This window comes from Brachyhypopomus gauderio, chromosome 11 (assembly GCF_052324685.1).
Source record: "Brachyhypopomus gauderio isolate BG-103 chromosome 11, BGAUD_0.2, whole genome shotgun sequence".
In the NCBI taxonomy this organism is placed as follows: domain Eukaryota; kingdom Metazoa; phylum Chordata; class Actinopteri; order Gymnotiformes; family Hypopomidae; genus Brachyhypopomus; species Brachyhypopomus gauderio.
Genome location: NC_135221.1, coordinates 12,839,313 through 12,863,692, shown reverse-complemented (window position 1 = coordinate 12,863,692; position 24,380 = coordinate 12,839,313). Strand labels below are relative to the sequence as shown.

General features: G+C 43.1%; 2 protein-coding genes across 2 annotated transcripts; both read left to right on the top strand.

Moving 5' to 3' along the window:
• The first annotated feature begins 9,688 nt into the window (after positions 1–9,688).
• Positions 9,689–15,341, top strand: LOC143527099 (cytochrome P450 2F2-like). The gene is made up of 10 exons (XM_077022048.1): positions 9,689–9,796; positions 11,829–12,056; positions 12,405–12,567; positions 12,737–12,889; positions 13,019–13,179; positions 13,269–13,442; positions 13,547–13,685; positions 13,889–14,076; positions 14,160–14,301; positions 14,458–15,341. Exons 2-10 carry the CDS (start codon positions 11,904–11,906, stop codon positions 14,661–14,663), a joined length of 1,479 nt encoding a protein of 492 aa, XP_076878163.1. The 5' UTR covers positions 9,689–9,796; positions 11,829–11,903; the 3' UTR covers positions 14,664–15,341.
• Positions 15,342–20,166: 4,825 nt separating this feature from the next.
• LOC143527098 (cytochrome P450 2F2-like) lies at positions 20,167–23,596 on the top strand. The gene is made up of 9 exons (XM_077022047.1): positions 20,167–20,325; positions 20,676–20,838; positions 21,007–21,159; positions 21,292–21,452; positions 21,531–21,704; positions 21,811–21,949; positions 22,306–22,493; positions 22,586–22,727; positions 22,969–23,596. Exons 1-9 carry the CDS (start codon positions 20,167–20,169, stop codon positions 23,172–23,174), a joined length of 1,485 nt encoding a protein of 494 aa, XP_076878162.1. The 3' UTR covers positions 23,175–23,596.
• The last annotated feature ends 784 nt before the right edge of the window (positions 23,597–24,380 follow it).

Sequence of the window (24,380 nt, the reverse complement as noted above, 5' to 3'; positions counted from 1 at the left end):
ATCTCCCTGGGTTGGTGGGAGTGGCAAACGTTTGGTAAGCAGTAGAGATGTGGGTCACATGACACCCAAACAGCCCAAGGTTACAGCTGGTTCTCTGCACTGTGTTCGCAGTGTTTAGTACCATTCTTAACCTGTGTCTTTGTACTGAGCGACCCCTCCATCTTGCAGTAGTAGCTCATTTACAACTGATCTGACTCTGTCTGTGTCTACTTTACAGTATGCCCTTTGAAATGTTTGCTGTGGATTTATTCATTAACCTACAGTATGGTGCAAAACTATTAGGCTGAAATGACCATATAAATAATTTCTCAGTCTTTTTATTAAAATAGAATAGAACAACTTAGAATATTATAAAACTCATATCAATGGTGAACTGTGTGAAGAGCACTCACCATGATGGGTTTAGAGGTTCTGATTTGGGATTGCATCTTCTTCATAAGGATCTAGAGTCCCAAGAATGTTCTTCCTTGGCCTTGACCATTGCAATCATTCGGAAACCTCTTCCAGCTGAAAATTGTGAATCCATTGAGAAACATGGCATGGCTCATGTCCCACATGAAATATCTATGATAAAACCTCTACATGATGGTCTATGATAAATCCTCTACATGATGGTCTATAATGAAACCTCAACATAATGGTATATGATGAAATCTCTACAATATTCTCTATGATGAAACCTGAGTGTCAAACTCATTTTGGTCTCGGGAGTCATACAACATAATCGGATCTCAAGGGGCGTAAACTCATTTCAAAATTACATGGAACGAACAATAAGTCCACTTTTTTTTCTTTGTATTAGTGCAAAGTAAAGTAAATTACAAAAATCTTTATATGAAATTAATTGTCCTTTTACTAAATATATTATGATCAAACAATAACGGTCGAGTGGGTCGACTGGTGACGATCCGGAAGGGTCAGGTAAGACACAAACTGTTCCCATGCTTTGCAATGAAGAAATGCTTTCGCTAACACATGCTGATACTGTTGATAATGATTAAATGTTTTGCAATGAAGAAATGCTTTTGCCTATGCACGTTGATAAAGTGATTAAACCTGCTACTGAGTTTTTGCAAAATAAATATGTTTTGCCATGTGATGAGATAAATTATCACATTTGAACACCATATGCACTCTGTGTGCTGATGACACCGATGTTTCCCATAGCAGAGATAAGCGAGCTCCTGTCAACAGCAGACGCCTCTGAGCTGCCTGAGCGGGGGGGAGCAGAACAGAGGGAGGGGTATTACTGCAAACATTTGGCAGGCCGCCAAATGCATGCTGAGTTATTGTGCAAACCTGTCTTCTGTCTTGTCACTAGTTCACAGGTCGGTATAAGAGGCCTTGCCTAAGCCATGGGAAGGTCTGCAGCACAACCTGAAGCCAGGGTGAAAGGAGGGTGTTCGGGGTGCCTCAGTTGAGTGGGAGGAGTGCAGATTGGACGTGCATGCACTCCACGCACAACAGCTGTCAAGAAAGGTCAACGATCACCCACCATGAACCCTATGCTCTTGCTCATCCTGTGATGAAGCACTATGCCGTTAACGATTCACATGATAGCATCTCTGACATAATAGAATTATGGTGATTATTACTGATTTTATTCTGTGTACCTTGTTTGTTGTCTCTCCTGAGGAGTTGTGTCTTGCAGCTGCAGGCAATGCGCTTACACCTAAGAACCTCTTGATGAAAGACGTCAAGGATGACATTCTGCTACAATGTTCTGATGTTGATTCTTATGATTTCTCCGATGTTAATTCAGTTAAATAAGTAACTAATCTTTCAAACAATGTTGTACTGATGTAATTTGTTTGCCATCCATGGAATTCCTGTAAGTGACGCTATGATTGAAAGCCTGCAATGGAGTGATCTGTAGTTGATGTACTTTGTCCATAAAGGACAAAAAGGAGGGAAATGTGATGGAAATTTTATGATTTCCCTTTATGCCAGGCTTTCTTAGAATATATTAAACACGTTAGATGTATATGTTAGGGCTCTTTGCATATATGTGTATTAATAATGGCTTCAGTAGGCCTCAGAAGTGTTTGTCTTCTCTCTGGATGGCCTCGGCTCACTCCTAATCTGATGTTCCTCTGATGTTCCTAAACAGACCTCGCTGGAGGCACCCAATCTCAACTTGGAAGGGGCAATGGTGGCACTCAGTCCATCATGCCATCATGAGGAAGCTGAGCGTGGATGGGGCATGTGAGGGGAGAGGCCAATATACATCTGTCAAATCAGTGTTAATTATGTCATGTTCATCCAATCACATTTAGTTAATCACCTCATGTTCACCTCGTGGACACTGTGTGTGCTTTTGATTTAAGTATAAAAGATAAGAGTTTGGAGAGGGGAATTAGCTCTCTTTGCAAGCACCTTGTGCTTCTATCAAATTCTATCAAAATGTCATATACAATGAGTAAGTTTTGGTAATTTAAAGCAGCTTAGGAAGGTGCCTCTCTAACGTTATTCCTACAGCAAACTGATGATGTTATCCACTAAATGTCACAAATTAACAAATTCTATCAAAATGTCATATACAATGAGTAAGTTTTGGTAATTTAAAGCAGCTTAGGAAGGTGCCTCTCTAACGTTTCCCTCTCCCAGTGCTGTTACGGTGACAGTCCCGGACCCTTCCCTGTGGGCGTGCCGCTATGTTGTCTGCGTGCTGTTATGTCCATATAAGTAGTTCCGTGGGTGTGGGTTGTCCGTGAGCGTGTTCGTAGTATCACCTGTGCCTTGTCTCGAGATCACGAGGGTCTGTGTTAATCAACTATATAATGTGCGTTCGCGCAGTGTCTTGTGCTCGTCTTTGTCTAAAGTTTCGTGTCTGCGTGAGTGTGAACTGCGTGCTGCTCGCGCTCCGCCCGGAGCTTCACGTCAGTATTAATAAATCGTTGTATGTTCACCTTCAACGTCGTGGTGTCTGCCTCCTTCACCCCGTCGTTACAAGTGCAATGTAGGATTATGTAAGATAAGATAAGATAAGATAATCCTTTATTGATCCCGCAACGGGTAAATTTGCAATATTACAGCAGTAGAGAGGAAGGGACAGAGAGAGGAAGTATAAAGACAATATATAAGATAGATAATAAAAAAAACAAAACAAAAATGTATGTATACTGGTTACAAAAATATATGATATTGAAAAATATAATAATCTTATGTATGGTGATATTGCACATAGAATTAGTAACTATTGTACATTCGCCGTATTGAAAAAAATTGCACAATTTGTCCAGCATGTGGTAGCAATATTAAACATTAACTACAGTCTATTGAGTGCAGCGCATGTTGACGGCGTGTGGAAGGAAGGACCTGCGGTATCTCTCCTTCACGCACCGCAGGTGCGGCAGCCGGACACTGAAGGAGCTGCTCAGTGCGGTCAGAGAGTGGTGCATGGGGTGGGACAGGTTCTTCAGCATGTATTTTAGCTTAGTCCTCATTCTCCTGTCTCCCACCACCTCCACTGGGTCAAGAGGACACCCGAGGACAGAGCTGGACTTCCTGATGATCCTGTTCAGTCTCTTCCTGTCAGCAGTGGAGATGCTGCTACCCCAGCAGACCACTCCATAGAATATAGCTGATGCCACCACAGCATCAAACAAGGACCTCAGGAGTGTCCCCTGCACACCAAAGGATCTGAGTCTCCTTAGGAGATACAGTCTGCTCTGGCCCTTCCTGTAGAGAGCAGCTGTGTTGTCAGTCCAGTCCAGCTTGTTGTTAAGGTGGACACCAAGGTATTTGTAGGACCTCACAATCTCTATGTCTGGGCCCTGGATGTTTACAGGCACAGGATTTGAGTGTTTAGTCCTGCAGAAATCCACCACCAGTTCTTTAGTTTTGCCTGCATTGATCTGCAGGCAGTTCTTCTGGCACCATGTCACAAAGTCCTGCATCAGTCCTCTGTACTCCCTGTCATCACCATCACCATGAGGCCAACGATAGCAGAGTCATCAGAGAACCTTTGCAGGTGGCAGCTGGCAGAACTGTACTTGAAATCTGCAGTGTAGAGGGTGAACAAGAAGGGAGCAAGAACTGTTCCCTGTGGAGCCCCCGTGCTGCAGACAACAGTGTCAGACTGACAGCCCTTTGTCCTCACGTACTGCGGTCGGTTAGTGAGGTAGTCCAGAATCCATGTGGTGAAGTGGTGGTCCAGTCCAGTGCGCTCCAGCTTGTCCTTGAGCATGGGTTGGATGGTATTGAAAGAACTGCAGAAATCAAAGAACATGATTCTCACAGTGCTCCCAGTGGTTTCCAGGTGGGACAGAGATCTGTTTAGCAGGTGAATGATGGCATCCTCCACCCAGATGCCAGGTTGGTAGGCAAACTGAAGTGGGTCCATTGATGAACTCACAAGTGGGCGGAGGTGGACAAGGAGTAGTCTCTCCAGGGTCATCATCAGGTGAGATGTTAGTGCTACTGGCCTGTAGCTGTTGAGGTCTTTGGGGTGTGGGGTCTTTGGCACCGGTACCCCGGTACTGCTGTAGAGCAGTACCTTAGAATGGTGGAAGTGAGAGCTGATAAACACCGGGTTCATGTTCATTTACACCAGGGGTCGGCATCCTTTGAGACATGAAGTGCCAACTTTAACATATCTAGTCAATGAGTGTGCCACTATCAACAAATAAAATTGGAGCGGGTTAAATTGTTGACGGAGGGGGGGGGGGGGGCAGTTTAAATTGTTAGTGGAGAGGACGTGTAAATGGACACAAATTAAGTATTATATCGCGATCGATTGCCAAGTATAAACGCCTCCACCGCTCACGCAGGTTTTTTTTGCTGATGCTGGTCCAGCATATAATATAAACCCGCGTTAATTTTCATCGCGGGTTTATATATAGGCCTATATATAGTTATACAGCGAACTATACAGCATGTATCAGCTATGAAGGATATAAAGACATTATCCTCTGTCTGTGTGGATGTTGCCTACCATTAGCAAAAGTGGATTTCTGTTTAAATTGCTGAATAAATCCCGCTCAAAATTACTGTATTATGATTCACAGGAAAATTATATTTATATTATATTTAGAATTCACCCGCCACTGAATTTTAACCATGATGCTTTGCAGATATACAGTAACATGCTGTATACAGGTTCTACAGTAAGAATTTGATAATTTTACAGCAATAATGCTGTGAAAACTACAGAAATTGATTACAGTGCAGTTTCAAATGACAGTAAAATTGACCAATCATATCTTCCCTCTTAGTGGGCGGGCTTAACTGTATGATAATTTCCGCCCGCTGTGGCGATGCTAGCTGTCGTTAGCGTACCACCTCTAGCTAGCGTTAGCGTACCACCGCTAGCTAGTTTTGATTCATTCCTTTGATGCCCTAGTGCGCGTTGTTTACATATTACGCTTCCGAGGAACACGGAGCTGTGGAACCTTATTTTGCTTAAGAAGTTATCTAGTACAGATATTATTGGTTATTGCTTTTCTAAAGCTGTACTGTCATCTCAATTATTTATTTATTTATTATTATTATTTTCTTTATTGCAGTTAATTAGGAGAGGATTTTTTTTTTGGGGGGGGGGGGGGTAGCGGGCCCAGGTTTAATGGTCACACACATATTTCTATAAAACTGTATGTGAACACTCAGATAAATGAATAAACATGGTAGGTTGGCTTTATTCAGCTTTTATTAATTTTTTTATGAAACGTTAGAGAACATTAACCGTCAGTGCACATTGTGCATCTCGAACTGTCAGACAGGCACTGTGCAAAATGTCAAAAATAGTTTAAATAAAATATGCCTGCCTGAAAATATAAAAAATTGCCACACAACAGCAAAAAAATACAAGGGAAAGGTTCAAGTAACGGGGTTTAAAAGCAAACAACAAAAAATGTTTATAGGCCTACTTGACGAGACGAGACGACACGACTGAAATGACAAACGTTTTTTTTCGCCTTACGTGTTTAAAATGGTATGCCATGTTGGTTGTTGTCGTGCGAAATGAAAGACGTTGATGACATAACTTGCACTTTACTTTGTTTGATTCATCTTTATGTTTTTCAAAATACTTTTGAATTTTTTAGTAGCCATTATAATCTCGGCAGATGCTGCGCGTATTCTGTAGCGTGTTCAGCTCCGTTCATTTGGATTGTGCAACAGCAGGGTGTGATTTATTAATGTGCAGTAAGGAAGATGCCTATTGTTAATGTAACGCTGTGGTGACGGAGGAAAGAGGAGACACGACCAGCGTCTTACGGTGCACACAGAACATTTATTTCTCTCACACAACGCAAAGCCCAGCACAGACGGTGCAAGCACGCAAATGCGGAGGCTTGCACAGGCATGAACTTTAGACAAAGACGAGCACAAGACACTGCGTGAACGCACATTAAATAGGTGAATTACACGGACCCACGTGACCTCGAGACAAGGCACAGGTGTAACAAACGAACACGCTCACAGACGACCCACGCCCACGGAAGTACAAACATGGACATAACGACACGCAGACAACGTAACGGCACGCCCACAGGGAAGGGTCCGGAGCTGTTCCGTGACAGAACCCTCCGCCAGGGGCTCGCTACTCCCGGAGCGTCCCGCGCAGCTGGAAAGCCCCGAACCAACACTGACGGGCAGGTCCGGAGCCACCGGGATCACGAGCCTCCGAGAGCGAGACGGTGAGAACCGCAGCCAACAGCTCTAGCACACCCTCCCTGGGAAGACAGGGGAGAAAACATTAAACAATGGCACAGTCACAAGCACGCACACTGGAACATGAAACACTAGAGGCACGAACGGGGAAAGGAAATTAGGGAGACACAGGGGAACTGACACAAACACGGGTACACAGACATTCACAACCGGAGCCAGGCATCCCGCCTGAGGCAACGCTTGTAGCGGCGCGAAAGCTCCGGGAGCTGGCGACGCTGCAGAAGGCGGTACTCCTCCCGCCTGTTCCGCCCGCTCACCGCCAGGTGCCGTACGGACAGCGGACGCGCTGGGTGTAGCGCGACTGGCCGACCGCTTGGGGGCAGTCCCTCTGGCGGACGCGCGAGGTGCAGCGCGACTGGTCGACCGCTTGGGGGCAGTCCCTCCGACGGACGCGCGAGGTGCAGCGCGGCCGGTGGTCCGCCTGGTGGCAGCACTACCGGTGGACGCGCGAGGTGCAGCTCGACCCGTCTCCTGCTTGGAGGCAGCGCGACTCGCGGCAACCTTCATCTCAGGTCCGCGGCTCCCTCCTCTGGGATTGCCGTAGGGGCTTGCCGCCCCATAAGCCTGCCGGCGCCCATTCCCCCTCTCTGGGAACCCCCCGTAGGAGGCCCCATTGGTGCCAGGCCAGCCTCCCCTGGCTCCGGTATCGGGGGTGGTGTCCATCGCCGGCTCTTCCTCCTCGGCTACGCTCCAGTCCATGGACCGAGCGGGGGTCTCACACCGCGAGTGCTCCATGGGCTCCTCTTCACCGGAGTCCCCACTCTCCGATGCGGGCGGACTGTTCGGTCTGCTCCCGCCCCTTTTATAGACGGTCAGGAGCGAACTCACTGACCGGAGACTTTCCCCCTCGCTCTCCTCGCCCTGCTCGTCGTCTCCCGACGGGGCTGAGTACCACGACGGAGGGGGGCTGATGACCTCCGTCTCCTCTTCGTCAGAGTGTTCAGTGATCTCTGACCACTCCGACGGCGGAGGGCCGGTGTCTTCCTTCTCTTCATCGGAGCGCTCGGTGTAATCGGACCACTCTGACGGCGGAGGGCTGGTGTCTTCCTTCTCCTCGCCGTAGTACACAGTCGGCGCGGAGTAGACTGAAGGTGAGTAGCCGGCTCCACCCTCCTTCTCTTCCTCCTCTGAGTCCTCACTCCTGGACTCGTCCTCTGGAGGGTTGGCGCTCACCATCCCCGCGTACATGACCAGCGGGTCCTCCGTACCCTCTCTGGTTTTGGCAGTGGGGTTGGTATCGCGCGTCATAGCGCGGAGCCCCTCTCTCCACGCCGCCTGGAGGGACACCTCCTCTCTCCTCTCCTCGGCGCTCTCAGGCACCCGCTCGTGAGAGGACGCGCACCGGGGCATGGGTCTCCCTACCTCCGAGACACAACCGCCCACAGCCCTGGGTGGCGGCTCTAGGGACGCGGTGGGGTGTTGGTCCTCCCATACACGCACCGCGGACTGGCGGAGGTGTTCGGCCATCTCAGCATCCTCCGTATTCCGAGCGGCGCAGAGCATGTAAGCACAGATGGGGCTCTGCATCATCTCCTGCTCGGAGACGGGGGCTTCGGGACGCCGGACTGGGGAAGAGCCGTGGTGACGTCGGCTCTTTCTCTTTCCCTTAGGCGCCCTGGTGGCGTATCCAGGCATGCATTCTTTTATTCGGCTCGTCTTTCTGTAACGCTGTGGTGACGGAGGAAAGAGGAGACACGACCAGCGTCTTACGGTGCACACAGAACATTTATTTCTCTCACACAACGCAAAGCCCAGCACAGACGGTGCAAGCACGCAAATGCGGAGGCTTGCACAGGCATGAACTTTAGACAAAGACGAGCACAAGACACTGCGTGAACGCACATTAAATAGGTGAATTACACGGACCCACGTGACCTTGAGACAAGGCACAGGTGTAACAAACGAACACGCTCACAGACGACCCACGCCCACGGAAGTACAAACATGGACATAACGACACGCAGACAACGTAACGGCACGCCCACAGGGAAGGGTCCGGAGCTGTTCCGTGACAGTTAATGCACAAACATAATTTAAAAATATTTATTAACAGAAATTAGGATGATTTTATTTGACAAAAAGCTATATATAATGAAAACAAAGACATTTCATGTAACAACTAATGCTTAGCTGCATCCTTGGGCACCCCATGCAGTTAGAATGGTACATTCGACTATGACGTTCATAGTCGACTAGGGGGTATAGTCGACTATAGTCGAATCAGCGACTATTGCAGGTCACCCCTATTCAGTAGTGTTATAAGGTGGGGGTCATAGCGTGGGGATTGTTCACTAGTCCTTCAGTAATGGTGAGGGCATGACTCTTGTCCCACAATAAATATGAGTTCTGAGATATTCTTAGGTCATCTTGCATACACCACTTATTTAAAGTCTATCCACAAATCCTGTACGATATTAAGGGGCTGTGATGGCCATTCCAGAAGCTTCTGTTTCTTTTTCTTCAGGTAGTCCATGGCCAGTTCATCTGACTTGTTTAGATATTCTGTATCATACTCACAGTAGCAGTTCTAGACCATCTGGACTGGGAGGGCCAGATCGGATCAATATGTCTGTCACAGGGTCTAGAATAATTAATTAAAATAGTGACAAAGTCGATATGTTGCAAATCCTACTGCCACTTTATTGCCATTCACAAAAATGATGTGTCTCGCGCTACACCTCATTTAGGGGGGACATAGGTGGGCCAACGATTTTATCACAGAGGCACAATTTTTAAAAAATCATTTAGTTTATTTTAGGATTTTGCAAATACACTATGCAATTGCAGTGGCAATATTTTTTACCTACCTCTGACCAAAATCCAAATACAAGCTTTGTGCTCTAGTTGATGCTAAATAACTGATTGATGAAATAAATGATGGCTGACACTCTGCCAACAGGGTTCAGAGGCTGGATTATTAGTGGGACACAAGTCAACGGTGAACAGTATGGCAAGCAACAGTGGAACAGACATCTTGCAGGGATCCTTGGTTCTGGTTTGGATTTATATCTTCATCTTCAGGATCCAAAGGCCCAAGAACTTCCCTCTAGGACCCCGACCAGTACCCATATTTGGGAACATGTTTCACTTGAATCTCATCAATCCTTTGAAAGACTTTGAAAGGGTACAGTGACCTGTTCTCTTCAACCGGACCTTCATTTAACATTTATTTCTGATACAACTGTTACCATTACTTTACATTTTTTGTTTGTGCCTAATTGTTTATATATTCATACCATAACATTATAAAGTAAGCAGAAATTGTGTCATAATGGGCAATGTGTGGTCAAAGTATACTAATCTGAAGCCTGACAAAACAAATATTTTCATACACTAAAACTGAATACAGCCTCAAGCCATGGATCCTTGTTTAGCAAAGCTGTGGTTATTTTAGGTCAAAGTATGCATGTGTGTATTTGGGATTGGGGGATGGTTATGTATGGCCTTCGCATTTTTTGTACAAAGTTCCAATTAATCTATAAATACTAATCAAATGCACTAATACACAGTATGCCAGCTGTCTCAGAGCTCATTTTTGTCAGTTTCTCCGTGGTCATTGGGTCAGTCAAGGTGGGAATGGTCTCGTTGGAATGTTGAGGGTCCCTGTTGTAAACAAGTGGTATTTCATTTGATTCTGAGCTACCGCTTTCCCGCTATGAGTTTATAAAATCCAGAGGGTTAAAAATTCCTTGACGAAAATTCCTGATTTATCTTAATTTTAATCCCTCCGCAATCCTTGGCATGAGAAATGTGAGGCCAGTGTCTTTCCAACGGGCTAACCAGGTAGTTTCCCGAGGATTGCACCTTCCATGGCTGAGGATCGAGCATCCAAAGTCAGAAAGTTATGTGCCAATACCTTGGTCTCTTTATGGGGAAACATGCCGGACTGGTCTTGTTGCATACATCCATATAAGGACCGCCTTGGCTGCTAAACGTTGGCCGGGATTGGTGCTTCTTTTTCTAAAATTATTGGTGTGCCCTTTTTCCCTCAAAGTTTGCATACAGAATGTATATACTAGAGGTGGGCATAGATAATTTTTTAAAATCTAGATTAATCTCACTGAAATCTTGAAATTAATCTATATTAATCTAGATTAAAATGGCTCATTCAGAATATGCATGCTACCAAAGTAATTACTAAAAGTTAGTCTTTGATATAGGGTTTCTAACCATGCTTAAGGGCCGGCAGCTAGTGGCAACCCATTGAGCGAAGAGATTGGTAAACTTGTCAGATAGAGCTGCGCTGACCTTGCCTTGGTTGCACTCAAAGTAGTTTGGCGGCGACTCTTCCACTGGGCTGCATCAGTGCTTGACCCAGTGTCAGCAGCATTAGCAAACGGGTGCTTTGCATTTAAATGGTACTTCAGACTGGTAGAACTCCTACAATAAACTAATTCTGAGTTGCATAAGGTGCAAGCAACTTTAGTCTTGTCAATGTCTCCATTAGGAAGCTTCTTAAAAATGAATTTTCCATGAAGCAAACCTGGCGGCTTCATGGCTGCATCCATGCAGTCTACACTGACTGTGACTTATAGTTGCACTGACAACATGACTAAGTATTTTGACTGCCTTGTTCATAGGCGATGGCACACAGACTAGATTTTTTGGGGCAAAAACAAAGAATTTTGAGTGAAGTATCTGCTTTTGCATGTATTTTATTGAGTTTTGCTGTTTGCACTAACTGTTTTGAGAAATGCACTAGTTGTGATGCCAATGTAAAGCATGATGTGAGAAATGAACCAAATCGACTGATAAAAACTGTAAATACTTAAGAAAACACACAGTTACCATCACACTCCAAGCAATACACAAGATAGACACTTACATAAATACACATCCAAATGGGATCAAATCCTGCCCTCTTACAAATTTGGTGTACTCAAGGAAAATGGACCACTCTACCCTTTTAAACTCTTAAGGCCTAACTCTAACACCTCCTCCCCTCCCCCTTTCTGGAGCAAGACCTTCTGGGGTTTTGAGTTCCATCACCTCCTCTTCTGGAATTATTTACATATGTCTTAGGAGAGACATATTTAGTGTTCTTTTACTCACTGTTTCAGAATCAGTATTTCTGATTCTGAAAAAGTGAGTAAAAAGACTGTAAATATGTTTAGAGCTACCAATGAACTTTCTTCTGTCTGACTGTTTGCCAACAGCGTTCAGAGGCCAGTTTATAAGTGGGAGGCGTATCAAAGATACACAGAGTGGAAAACCGCAGTGGAACAGACATCATGCTGGGATCCTTGGTTCTGGTTGGTATTTGTATCTTCATCTTCATCATGATCCAGAGGCCCAAGAACTTCCCTCCAGGACCCCAACCAGTACCCATATTTGGCAACCTGTTACAGCTAAACCTCTTGAATCCACTGAAAGACCTTGAGAGGGTAGAGTGGCATGTTCTTCATTTCTGAGCTTCAACAACATAATATGCAAGTTTCTATCTCTTACTTTAAATAGTTTGTGTATAGGTGCTTGTGAATAATTATACCATGAAGCAGAAAATTCAGTTAAAAATATGACCACATGAATGGACAATGTATTATATTATCCAAAATCTGAAGCATAACAAGAGTTAGATTTGAAAAGCTAAATATATCTTTATGTAAATAGATACTACTTTTACTGAATCAAGACTAAACTTTTATGTTGTGCTTGTATAAATGTATTTATTACTTCTAGTTTTATTTCTTGAATTGCTGCAGACTTGTTTATTGTTTGTTGTACCTATTTAGTTGGCTGAACGCTATGGGAATGTTTACAGCCTGTATATGGGCAGAAATCCAGCAGTGGTTCTTACTGGTTTTAAAGCTGTAAAGGAGGCTTTGGTGACCAATGCTGCAGACTTTTCTGGACGCCCACAGAACCTCATCATCAACAGCATAACAAAACATAATGGTAAAATCCAATCATGATGACATCTGTCCCACTGATCAGATTGAGATCAAGCTGCTATTCCTCTGTAGAGTCCATGGTGTAATCTAGACTTTTCTAATTTTAATTAAGTATTACATTTTTTGCATGTACCAATAGAATCAAAGTTACTCATAAAAGTCCAACATCACAGATTTCATATTTGCTGACTATGGTTCTGCATGGAGGGAGCATCGACGTTTTGTCCTCATGACCCTGAGGAACTTTGGCCTGGGGAAGCAGTCTATGGAGAAGAGGATTCTGGGGGAGATCGAACACCTTGTTACATGGTTGGAAAAAAGTGCTGGTATTGTAATGTTGCCACTTTGTTTGTCACTGTCTCACATGTGAAATGACAAAAGATTTCTTACTTGTTGTCAACAGCTGTTCACCAATGTTATGAAAGCAAATTTATCACAAATGTGTATATATGTAGGAGCAGATATGAATCCTAAGACTTTGTTCCATGATGCTGCATTAAACATCATCTACCTGGTTTTATTTGGCACACGCTTTGAATATGAGCATCAAACCCTTAAAGAGATTGTTCGATGTTTCACTGAAATGTTTAAAATCATAAATGGTCCCTGGTCAATGGTGAGTCACTGTATTGTCTGAAACAATATTTGCATTAAGACATTTGAAATTGCAGTTCTGTGATGACTGCAATTCTTATTTTCTTCCAGATCTATGATTCACTTCCTGTGGTGAGAGGTCTTCCCCTTCCCTTTAAGAAGGCCTTTCAAAATTACAACACAGTTAAACAAATCGTACTAAACATGATAAACAAGCATAAGCTAACAAGAGTATCAGGAGAGCCAAGAGATTTTGTTGATTGCTACATAGACGAACTTGATAAAGTAAGTGACTGTGCAGTTTGAGGTGGTTTAACTGAAGGAAACACCCTCAACATGTTACTTCTTACCAAAGATATACACAGTATATGATGTTTTATTTTTTACAGCAAGAAGATGGTCAATCTTCTTTTAATGAGAAGCATCTTTTGGGGATAGTGATAGACCTGCTTGCTGGTGGGACAGACACCACCTCCAACACCCTCCTAACATCATTCCTCTACCTCATGGCTCATCCACACATTCAAGGTCTGAACCGTAACATAACTATTGTACTCCATCTATGTATTATTATTAGTATAATATACTTAATGGTCTTTGTTTATGAATTTAACAGAGGTTGTAGTAGTTCCATATGCCTCATGCATTTCTAGAATGGTTTTGAATATATTCAGTTCACTATAATTTCCCTGAGGATTAGTGCAGTAATGCTCTCTGACTTGTGTTTCAAGAGAAATGCCAGCAAGAGATTGATGAGGTTCTAGAGGGTAAAGCTCAGGCATCTTTTGAGGACAGACACGACATGCCGTACACACAGGCTGTGATCCACGAGTCTCAGCGTGTTGCAAACACTGCACCTCTGAGTGTGTTCCACAGCACCTCGAGAGATACTCAACTCATGGGCTACAGCATCCCAAAGGTGACGATGACAGTTACATTGTTTCATTTAGTTATGTTTCTATAGTTATTTGTCTAATAGCTCTTTCTTTCATCATGTTCCAGGGCACTCTTATCATCCCCAATCTCTCCTCAGTACTGAAAGAGGAAGACCAGTGGAAGTTTCCTCATGAGTTCAACCCAGCCAACTTCCTCAATGAGCAGGGACAGTTTGAGAAACCTGAGGCTTTCATACCCTTTTCTGCAGGTCAGAGTTTACTCCATTTTGAGTATGCTTGAGTCTATGTTGAGTGGGCTTAATTTAATGCCCTGATTAATTGAAAAGGTAACTCTGTGTGTGTGTGTGTGTGTGTGTGTGTGTGTGTGTGTGTGTGTGTGTGTGTGTGTGTGTGTGTGTGTGTAGGGCCACGCATGTGTCTTGGTGAGGGTCTGGCTCGCATGGAGCTCTTCCTCATCTTGGTCTCCCTGCTGCGCCGGTTCCAGTTTGTCTGGCCTGAAGATGCAGGAGAACCAGACTTCACTCCTGTATATGGAATCACACTCACACCCAGACCATACAAGATGGGGGTCAGACTGAGACAGAAACCTGGAGAAATGCAGAAACAGTGAACTGGTCATCTTTTTTTCTGTATAAGACTTCACTAGTTTAAATGTAATTCACATAAATTACAACTTTATATTTGCTTTTTCTAGTTTTCTGTGAGCTTCATTCTGTGTTGTATGGTATCATGGAATTTTCATATCCATTTCTCAGATACATTTGTCTTAGCTGATTAAGCCTCCTTTTGTTCCTCTAAAACAGGGATGCCAAATTCAAATACACCGAGGGCCAAAAAACCAAATTTGCTACAAGCCGAGGGCCGGACTGGTTTAATGTTTATTAAAACATATTGAAATGATTGCACATAGCCTATTGAACCAAGACCTAACACAGTGTATATTATTTAATGCTTAAATGAATAAAGCAATATTTTCTTATGGATCTGTCAGTAATTTCAAGTGAAAACATTTTTCAACAAGCAAACATATAAAAACAAACTTCCTTCACAGAAAACATGTTCTGTATATTAAATGAAAAAAGTAATAAAGGTTTGAAAAGTGCTGGAATTTAGGCTAAAGTACTTGAAAATGCTTGAAATTGTAACTACTTCGTTTCACAACAAATATCTATCTGACTGAACAGTTCTCTTGTATTACGTTAACAAATACGAGCCTCTTGTAATTCCAGGACGAAACATGAGAGAACGTCAAGACGTTAAGATTGGGCGTTTTGACAATAAACAACCATTAAATAAAGTGAATAAAAAGTGAATTATTTCGAATCATTTCGAATAGATATATAAATATTTAACTTTATTAAGTTTAACGTGCTGGTGCACGCAAAGTTACAAAATGCGAGCGGTGCATGACCTCGCGAATCGACAGCGCGTGATGCCCTCGCGCACGGGCGGAGCCACTGCGATTACGCCATTTTCGCCAAGCGGACCCTCGCCGCTTGTGCGTGCTGCAGTGACTTCGCGGGCTACCGTTGCATTGTGGGGAACGTAGAGTTTGTGCGTGCAAAACACCATCGGGCGGCTGTGGCCTGCGGGCCGGTTCTAATAGTAATTAAATATCATCCAAGGGGCCATAGATAATCAATTCGCGGGCCTTGACTTTGACACATGTGCTCTAAAATGACTGAACACAGAAAGCCAACACATTCACACACAAACACGTGTACCACATTGTCTAACCTCCTGTGTAATAAAGGGCCCTGGGTCCAAAGACTATGGGTGTTAAACAGTACATATTAAAATCAAGTTTAGTAGAATCGAGATGAGATAAACTTAGAATGCTCTAATAAACTGTAGTCGAAACACTACCTTGCATATTTCTTCCACACACAATAAAGTTTCAGTAAATGCTTTGAGGATATTACTCTCAAGAAAAATATCAACATAAAAATACAGGGGTTGGACAATGAAACTGAAACACCTGGTTTTAGACCACAATAATGTATTATTATGGTGTAGTGCCTCCTGTTGCGGCCAAAACAGCGTCAATTTGTCTTGGGAATGACATATACAAGTCCTGCACAGTTGTCAGAGAGATTTTAAGCCATTCTTCTTGCAGGATAATGTCCAGGTCACTACTTGATGCTGGTGGAGGAAAACGTTTTCTGACTCACTCCTCCAAAACACCCCAAAGATCTTCTTCTTCTTTCGGCAATTCCCGTTTAGGGGTCGCCACAGCGGATCAAACTCCTCCATCTGGCCCTGTCCTGAATGTCCTCCACTGACACACCAGCCACTCTCATATCCTCTACCACTGCATCCATAAACCTCCTCATAGGTCTACCTCTCCTCCTCTTGCCTGAAAGTTCCATCCTCAAGACCATCCTACCAATATACCTCTCCTCCCTCCTCTGTACAAGTCCAAACCATCTCAATCTCGCCTCTCTAACTTTATCTCCAAAACATGCTACATGTGCTGATCCTCTAATAAACTCATTTCTGATCCTATCCTTCCTTGTCACTCCAAATGAGAATCTCAACATCTTCATCCCATACACCTCCATCTCCCTCACCTGTCTCTTTGTCAGTGCCACTGTCTCCAGTACAACATAGCAGGTCTCACTACTGTCCTATATATATTTCCTTTCATTCTAGCCGACACCCTTCTATCACAGATCACCCCAGACACTTTATGCCATCCACACCACCTTGCCTGCATTCTCTTCTTTACTTCTCTTTCACTTCCTCCATTACTCTGTACCCTCGACCCCAAGTAGGTAAACTCGTCAACCTTCACCAAATCAACTCCTTGTAACTGGACCTGTCCACCGTCTGCCCTCTCATTCACACACATGTACTCTGTTTTACTCCTGCTCACTTTCATTCCCCTGCTCTCCAAAGCACATCTCCATCTTTCCAAGCTCACCTCCACCTGCTCCCTACTCTCACTACAGATCACAATGTCATCAGCAAACATCATAGTCCAAGGGGACTCCTGCCTAACCTCGTTCGTCAGTCTGTCCATGACAATTGCGAATAGGAAGGGACTCAGGGCTGATACCTGATGTAGTCCTACCCCAAATTTAAACCCATCTGTCATTCCTACCGCACATCTCACTGCTATCACACTGTTCGCATGCATATCCTGCACTACACTCACATACTTTTCTGCTACTCCTGACTTCCTCATACAATACCACAGCTCCTGTCTCAGTACTCTATCATATGCTTTCTCTAAGTCAACAAACACACAATGTAACTCCTTCTGTCCTTCCATATACTTCTTCATTAACACTCTCAAAGCAAACATAGCATCTGTGGTGCACTTAGTTGGCATGAAACCATACTGCTGCTCACATATCTCTACCTCTCCTCTAAGCCTAGCTTTCACTACTCTTTCCCAGATTTTCAGGCTGTGACTGATCAACTTTATTCCCCTGTAATTACTACAGCTCTGAACGTCACCCTTATTCTTGAAAATTGGCACCATTATGTTTCATCTTCACTCCTCAGGCATCTTCTGACCTTCCAAGATTCTGTTAAATATCCCAGTCAAAAACTCCACTGCTGTCTCTCCCAAACATTTCCATGCCTCCACTGGAATATCATCCGGTCCAATTGCCTTACCACACTTAATTCTCCAAACTGCAATCCTTACTTCCTCCTTGCTCACCTGAGGCACTTCCTGATTCACAACCTCTACCTCTTCTAACCTTCTATCCCTTTCATTCTCTTGATTAATCAGTTCCTCAAAATACTCCTTCCACCTTTCCAAGACACTCTCCTTACCAGACAACACATTTCCATCTTTATCCTTTATCATCCTAACCTGCTGCACATCCTGCCCATCACGGTTTCTCTGTCTGGCCAATCTGTACAGATACTTTTCCCCTTCCTTAGTGTCCAACTTCTCATACAGCTTGCTATATGCCTTCTCTTTAGCTTCTGCTACTGCTCTCTTTGCCTTGCGACACATCTCCTTGTACCTCCTTGTCTACTTTCTTAGTCTCGCTGAAAATCCCAATTCTTTTTAGCCAACCGCTTTCCTCTCAAACTTTCCTGAACTTCCTCATTCAACCACCACGACTCCTTGTCTATCTTCCTCTGTCCTGAGGTCACACCAAGTACCTTCCTAGCCACATCCCTCACTGCATTTGAAGTCTCATCCCAGGTATCCAGAACACCACCACCATTACCCAGTACCTCCCTCACCTCATCCCTGAATTTTACACCACAGTCCTCATCCTTTAACTTCCACCACCTGATCTTAGGTTCCGCTCTCACTCTCTTCCTCTTCTTCACCTCCAAGACCATCCTACATATCACCATCCTATGCTGTTTAGCTACACTCTCCCCTGGTAACACCTTGCAATCACTAACCTCTTTCAGGTTTCGTCTCCTAGAGAGGATATAGTCGACCTGTGTGCATCTTCCCCCACTCTTATATGTTACCCTGTGCTCTTCCTTTTCTTAAAGTAAGTGTTAACTACAACCATCTTTATCCTTTTAGCAAAATCTACCACCATTTGTCCTTCCGTATTCTGTTCTTTAACACCATATCTACCTAACACCTCCTCATCACCACAGTTCCCTTCACCAACATGTCCATTTTAATCTGCTCCAATAACCGCTCTCTCTTCTTTAGGATCCTGAAAACAACATCATCTAACTCTCTCCAGAATTCTTCTTTCTCCTCCACATCACAACCTACCTGAGGAGCATAAGCACTGATGACATTCATCATCACCCCATCAATCTCTAACTTTACACAGATCACCCTGTCACTTACTTGCTTTACCTCCACTACACTCTTACTAAACTCATCCTTCAGGATTACCCCTACTCCATTTCTCTTCCTGTCTACACCATGATAGAAGAGTTTGAAGCCACCACCAATGCTCCTGGCCTTGCTCCCCTTCCACTTGGTCTCCTGTACACACAGTATATCTATCTTCCTCCTCTCCATCGCATCAGCTAACTCTCTCCCTTTACCTGTCATAGAACCCACATTCAACGTACGAACTCTAACCTCCACCCTCCTGCTTTGCCTCCTCTACTTCAGCTTCAGAACCCTCTTCCCCCCTCTCCTCCTCCTCCTCATCCCAACAGTAGTCCAATTTCCACTAATGCCCTGTTGGACAACAGCATCAGTGGCGGTCGTTGTTAACCCGTGCCTCGACCAATCCGTTATGGAATTTCTGTTTTTGATCCGCATCATTTGATTTGGCGCAGTTTTTACACCGGATGCCCTTCCTGACGCAACCCTCCCTATTTATCCGGGCTTGGGACCGGCACTAAAATACACTGGTGTGTGCACCCTAGTGGCTAGGTTCAAAACACCCCAAAGATGCTCAATAATATTTAGATCTGGTGACCAGAGTTGTATAGTAACGAAGGAGTAATCAGTAATCGGATTACTTTTTCAAGGTAACTAAGCCATCACTGTTCAATTCACAGTAGTTGGATTAGACGATGCAGGGTGAGAACATGGTAAGTATTCAAGTGTCTATTCCACATAGGAAAGATGGTTTTACTACTACTATAAATATAGCATGCACCATAGATATATAGTGGTCGGTACAATGTGTGAACAATGGAGGCACATTGATGGATGGTTCACTAAACATTACAAACAAATATAGAACAGGGGATAAATTAATACAACCAATATAATTAAATACTTAAGAAAACACACAGTTACCATCACTCATCAAGCAATACACAAGATAGAAATTCACACAAATACACATCCAAATGGGATAAAATCTCCTGCCCTCTTACAAGGTGTGCTCAAAGAATATGGACCACTCTACCCTTTTAAACTCTTAAGGCCTAACTCTAACACCCCCCCCCCCCCCCCCCTGGAGCTATACCTTCTGGGATTTTGAGTTCCATTACCTCCTCTTTTGGAGTTATTTATAGATACATTTAATGTTCTTTCTGTATTTCAGTATTTCTGATTCTGAAAAAGTGAGTAGAAAGACTGTGAATATGTTTAGAGCTACAAATGAACTTTCTTCTGTCTGACTGTTTGCCAACAGTGTTCAGAGGCCGGTTTATAAGTGGGAGGCGTATCAAAGATACACAGAGTGGAAAATAGCAGTGGAACAGACATCATGCTGGGATTCTTGGTTCTGGTTGGTATTTGTATCTTCATCTTCATCTTCATCCGGAACCAAAGGCCCAAGAACTTCCCACCAGGACCCCGACCAGTACCCATATTTGGGAACCTGTTACAGCTAAACCTCTTGAATCCACTGAAAGACCTTGAGAGGGTAGAGTGGCATCTTCTTCATTTCTGAGCTTCACCAACATAAAATGCAAGTTTCTAACTCTTACCTTAAATAGCTTGTGTATAGTTGCTTGTGAATAATTATACCATGAAGCAGGCAATTATTTAAAAAATACGACCATATAAATGGACAGTGTATTTTATATTATCCAAACTCTGAAGCATAACAAGAGATGGAATTGAAAAGCTAAATATATCCTTGTGTAAATAGATCCTGATTTTACTGAATCAAGACTAAACTTTTATGTTGTGCTTGTATAAATGTATTTATTTCTTCTGGTTTTTTTTCTTGAATTGCTGCAGACTTGGTCCTTGTTTGTTGTATTTATTTAGTTGGCTGAACACTATGGGAATGTTTACAGCCTGTATTTGGGTAGAAATCCAGCAGTGGTTCTTACTGGTTTCAAGGCTGTAAAGGAGGCTTTGGTGACCAATGCTGCAGACTTTTCTGGACGCCCACAGAACCTCATGATCAACAGCATAATACAAAAAGCTGGTAAAACCCAACAATGATGACACCTGTCCTCTGATCAGATTGAGATCAAGCTGCTATTCATTTGTAGAGTCCATGGTTTAATCTAGACTTTTATCATTTTAATTATGTATTACAATTTTTGCACGTACCAATAGAACCAGAGTTACTTATAAAAATCCAACATCACAGGTTTCATATTTGCCGACTATGGTTCTGCGTGGAGAGAGCATCGGCGTTTTGCCCTCATGACCCTGAGGAACTTTGGCCTGGGGAAGCAGTCTATGGAGAAAAGGATTCTGGGGGAGATTGAACACCTTGTTGCATGGTTGAAGAAGAGTGCTGGTATTGTAATGTTGCTACTAAATTTTTATTCACTGTCTCACAAATGAAATCAGAAAATATTTCATGCTTGTTGACAACAGCTGTTTAACAATGTTACGAAAGCATATTTGTCATAATCGTGTATATATGTAGGAGCAGACATGAATCCTAAGACTTTGTTCCACGATGCTGCATCAAACATCATCTACCTGGTTTTATTTGGCACACGCTTTGAATATGAGCACCAAACCCTTAAAGAGATTGTTCGATGTTTCACTGAAAATACAAAGATTGCCAATGGACCCTGGTCAATGGTGAGTCACTGTATTATCTGAAACAATATTTACATTTGAAAATTTAGTTGTGTAAAGACTACTCTTAGTTTCTTTCAGATCTACGATTCACTTCCTGTGGTGAGAGGTCTTCCCCTTCCTTTTAAGAAGGCCTTTCAAAATTACAACACAGTTAAACAAATCATACTAAACATGATATACAAGCATAAGCTAACAAGAGTATCAGGAGAGCCAAGAGACTTTGTTGACTGCTACCTAGACGAGCTTGATAAAGTAAGTGACTGTGAAGTTTGACATGGTCTGACAGTTTGTCTACTTACCACAGAGATACACAATATTTAATCACCAGTCTTATCAGATGACGTCTTATTTTTAACAGAAAGGAGATGATCAATCTTCTTTTGGTGAGAAGAATCTTTTGGGGACAGTGATAGACCTGCATGCTGCTGGGACAGACACCATCTCCAACACCCTCCTAACAGCATTCCTCTACCTCATGGCTCATCCACACATTCAAGGTCTAAACCGTAACATAACTATTGTACTCCATCAATGTAATATTATTGATATAAAATACTTAATGGTCTTATATACTTAATACTTAATTTATGAATTTAACAAAGGCAGTAGTAGTTCCATATGCCTCATGCATTTCTAGAATGGTGTTGAATATATTCATTTCAGTACAATTTTACATATAAGTTATACACATAAAGACTGTAATGCCAATTTGGTACTAAACTCTCTATTAGTGAAGTAGATGGCATACCATTTGCGTAATGTGTTTCTTGTAATGACATTACTATGTTGTATAGAAGCAGAAATAATTTACCAGAGGAATAGTGCAGTAATGCTCTCTGACTTGTATTTGTAGAGAGATGCCAGCAGGAGATTGATAAGGCTCTAGAGGGAAAAGCTCAGGCATCTTTTGAGGACAGACACAACATGCCGTACACACAGGCTGTGATTCACGAGTCTCAGCGTGTCGCAAACACTGTACCTCTGAGTGTGTTCCACAACACCTCGAGAGATACTCAACTCATGGGCTACAGCATCCCAAAGGTGACGATGACAGTTACATCGTTACTTTTAGTTATTTTGCTATACTTATCTGTCTAATCTCAAATCTTTCTTTTCTATTGTTCATGTTCCAGGGGACCATCATCATTCCCAATCTCTCCTCAATACTGAGAGAGGAAGACCAGTGGAAGTTTCCTCATGAGTTCAACCCAGCCAACTTCCTCAATGACCAGGGACAGTTTGAGAAACCTGAAGCCTTCCTACCCTTTTCTGCAGGTGAGAGTTGGGTACAGTTTAAATGTATACAAGCGTAATAATATTACGAATATTTTGCTTCGTTTAACATTGTGTTATTTTAGCTGCTCCATTTTGATAATGTTTGAGTCTTTGTTAAGTAGGTTTAATTAAATGCACCCATTAACTGACATGGTTATTGTGTGTGTGTGTGTGTGTGTGTGTGTGTGTGTGTGTGTGTGTGTGTGTGTGTGTGTGTGTGTGTGTGTGTGTGTGTGTGCAGGGCCTCGCATGTGTCCTGGTGAGGGTCTGGCTCGCATGGAGCTCTTCCTCATCTTGGTCTCCCTGCTGCGCCAGTTCCAGTTTGTCTGGCCTGAAGATGCAGGAGAACCAGACTTTACTCCTGAATATGGAATCACAATCACACCCAGACCATACAAGATGGGAATCAGACTGAGACAGAAACCTGGAGAAATGCAGAAACAGTGAACTGGTCATCTATTTTGTCTGTATAAGACACCATAATAAACTATAAAATTCACATAAATTACAACTTCATATATGCTTGTTCCAGTTTTTAATGAGCTTCATCCTGTGTCGGGTGTCATGAGCTTTATGAAATACATTTCTCACATTTGTCTTAACTGATTATGCCTCCTGAACACAAGTAGCCAACACATTCACACACTAACACATGTCAGTATTTACCAGACAGACCCTCATGCTGTACAGTATTGTCCACCAGTTGCCTAGTGCAGTAATATTGATTCCACTATTGCATGGTCCACATTTGTCTCTGTATAATCATTTAAATTATCTTGTGTCTTTTTACCTGTTGTCAAAGCTCACACAGACAAAAACATTTCATGATTTCTGTGAGCTGCATTGTTGTAGGAGAGATTATGGGTTTTTATCAAATGGGTAACAGACATGGCGCTTATTCTTTTCTGTCTCTGAAGTTTAAATAACTTTAAAAATGTGATCATTTCAAAATAAAACTATAATTTACTTTTAAAGATTAACGAACACGCTCACTAACGACCCACACCCACGGAACTACAAACATGGACATAACGACATGCAGACAACATAACGACACGCCCACTCGACTGCATCAGTTGTCGACGCGAGTTCCGGAACGGATTATCGTCAACTTCCAGAGTACTATATACCATAATATACAGCTTGAAATGTAGTCTAAAAATAATTATAAAATCTCAAAATGAAATCAGTTTTTAATTTCACATTTCTATATGATAGTACACATCATATGTTATGTGTATGATATTACTTGATTTTAAAAGTAACTACGTTAGATTACAAGACCACAGACCACAGGCTATCAGAACCCCAGACGAACCTCAATCAAGCATGGACCCACCTACAGAGTTGAACCCGGAGCCCATCCAGCCACAGGTCGCAGTAGAGAGGAAGATGGAAGGGCGGAAGCCTCAAATCCAGAAAAAGGAGTGGGAAATCATCAACATAGAGTTAGTCCATCTCCTAGAGGGACTGAAAGGAGTTGTAGAGAAGAAACTGGACAAGATTGGAGAAATCATTTAAAGCTATGGGGCAGAGAGATTTGGGGTGAAAAGCAAGCGTCATAAGGTACCGAAGGAACCAGCTCATGCCAAGTCCAGGAGGCAAAGAGAGATTGAAAGGCTTGTGAAGGAAAGAAGGTGTCTGAGAAAACAG

What these genes read in the sequence shown, in the direction of transcription:
- LOC143527099 (XM_077022048.1), top strand. Translation starts at nt 11,904, where the DNA reads ATGCTGGGATCCTTGGTTCTGGTTGGTATTTGTATCTTCATCTTCATC. An exon ending in ACATAGACGAACTTGATAAA is followed by an intron (nt 13,443 to 13,546) that starts GTAAGTGACTGT and finishes TATTTTTTACAG; the next exon opens with CAAGAAGATGGTCAATCTTC. An exon ending in GGCTCATCCACACATTCAAG is followed by an intron (nt 13,686 to 13,888) that starts GTCTGAACCGTA and finishes TTGTGTTTCAAG; the next exon opens with AGAAATGCCAGCAAGAGATT.
- LOC143527098 (XM_077022047.1), top strand. Translation starts at nt 20,167, where the DNA reads ATGCTGGGATTCTTGGTTCTGGTTGGTATTTGTATCTTCATCTTCATC. An exon ending in CCAATGGACCCTGGTCAATG is followed by an intron (nt 21,453 to 21,530) that starts GTGAGTCACTGT and finishes AGTTTCTTTCAG; the next exon opens with ATCTACGATTCACTTCCTGT. An exon ending in CTTCCTACCCTTTTCTGCAG is followed by an intron (nt 22,728 to 22,968) that starts GTGAGAGTTGGG and finishes GTGTGTGTGCAG; the next exon opens with GGCCTCGCATGTGTCCTGGT.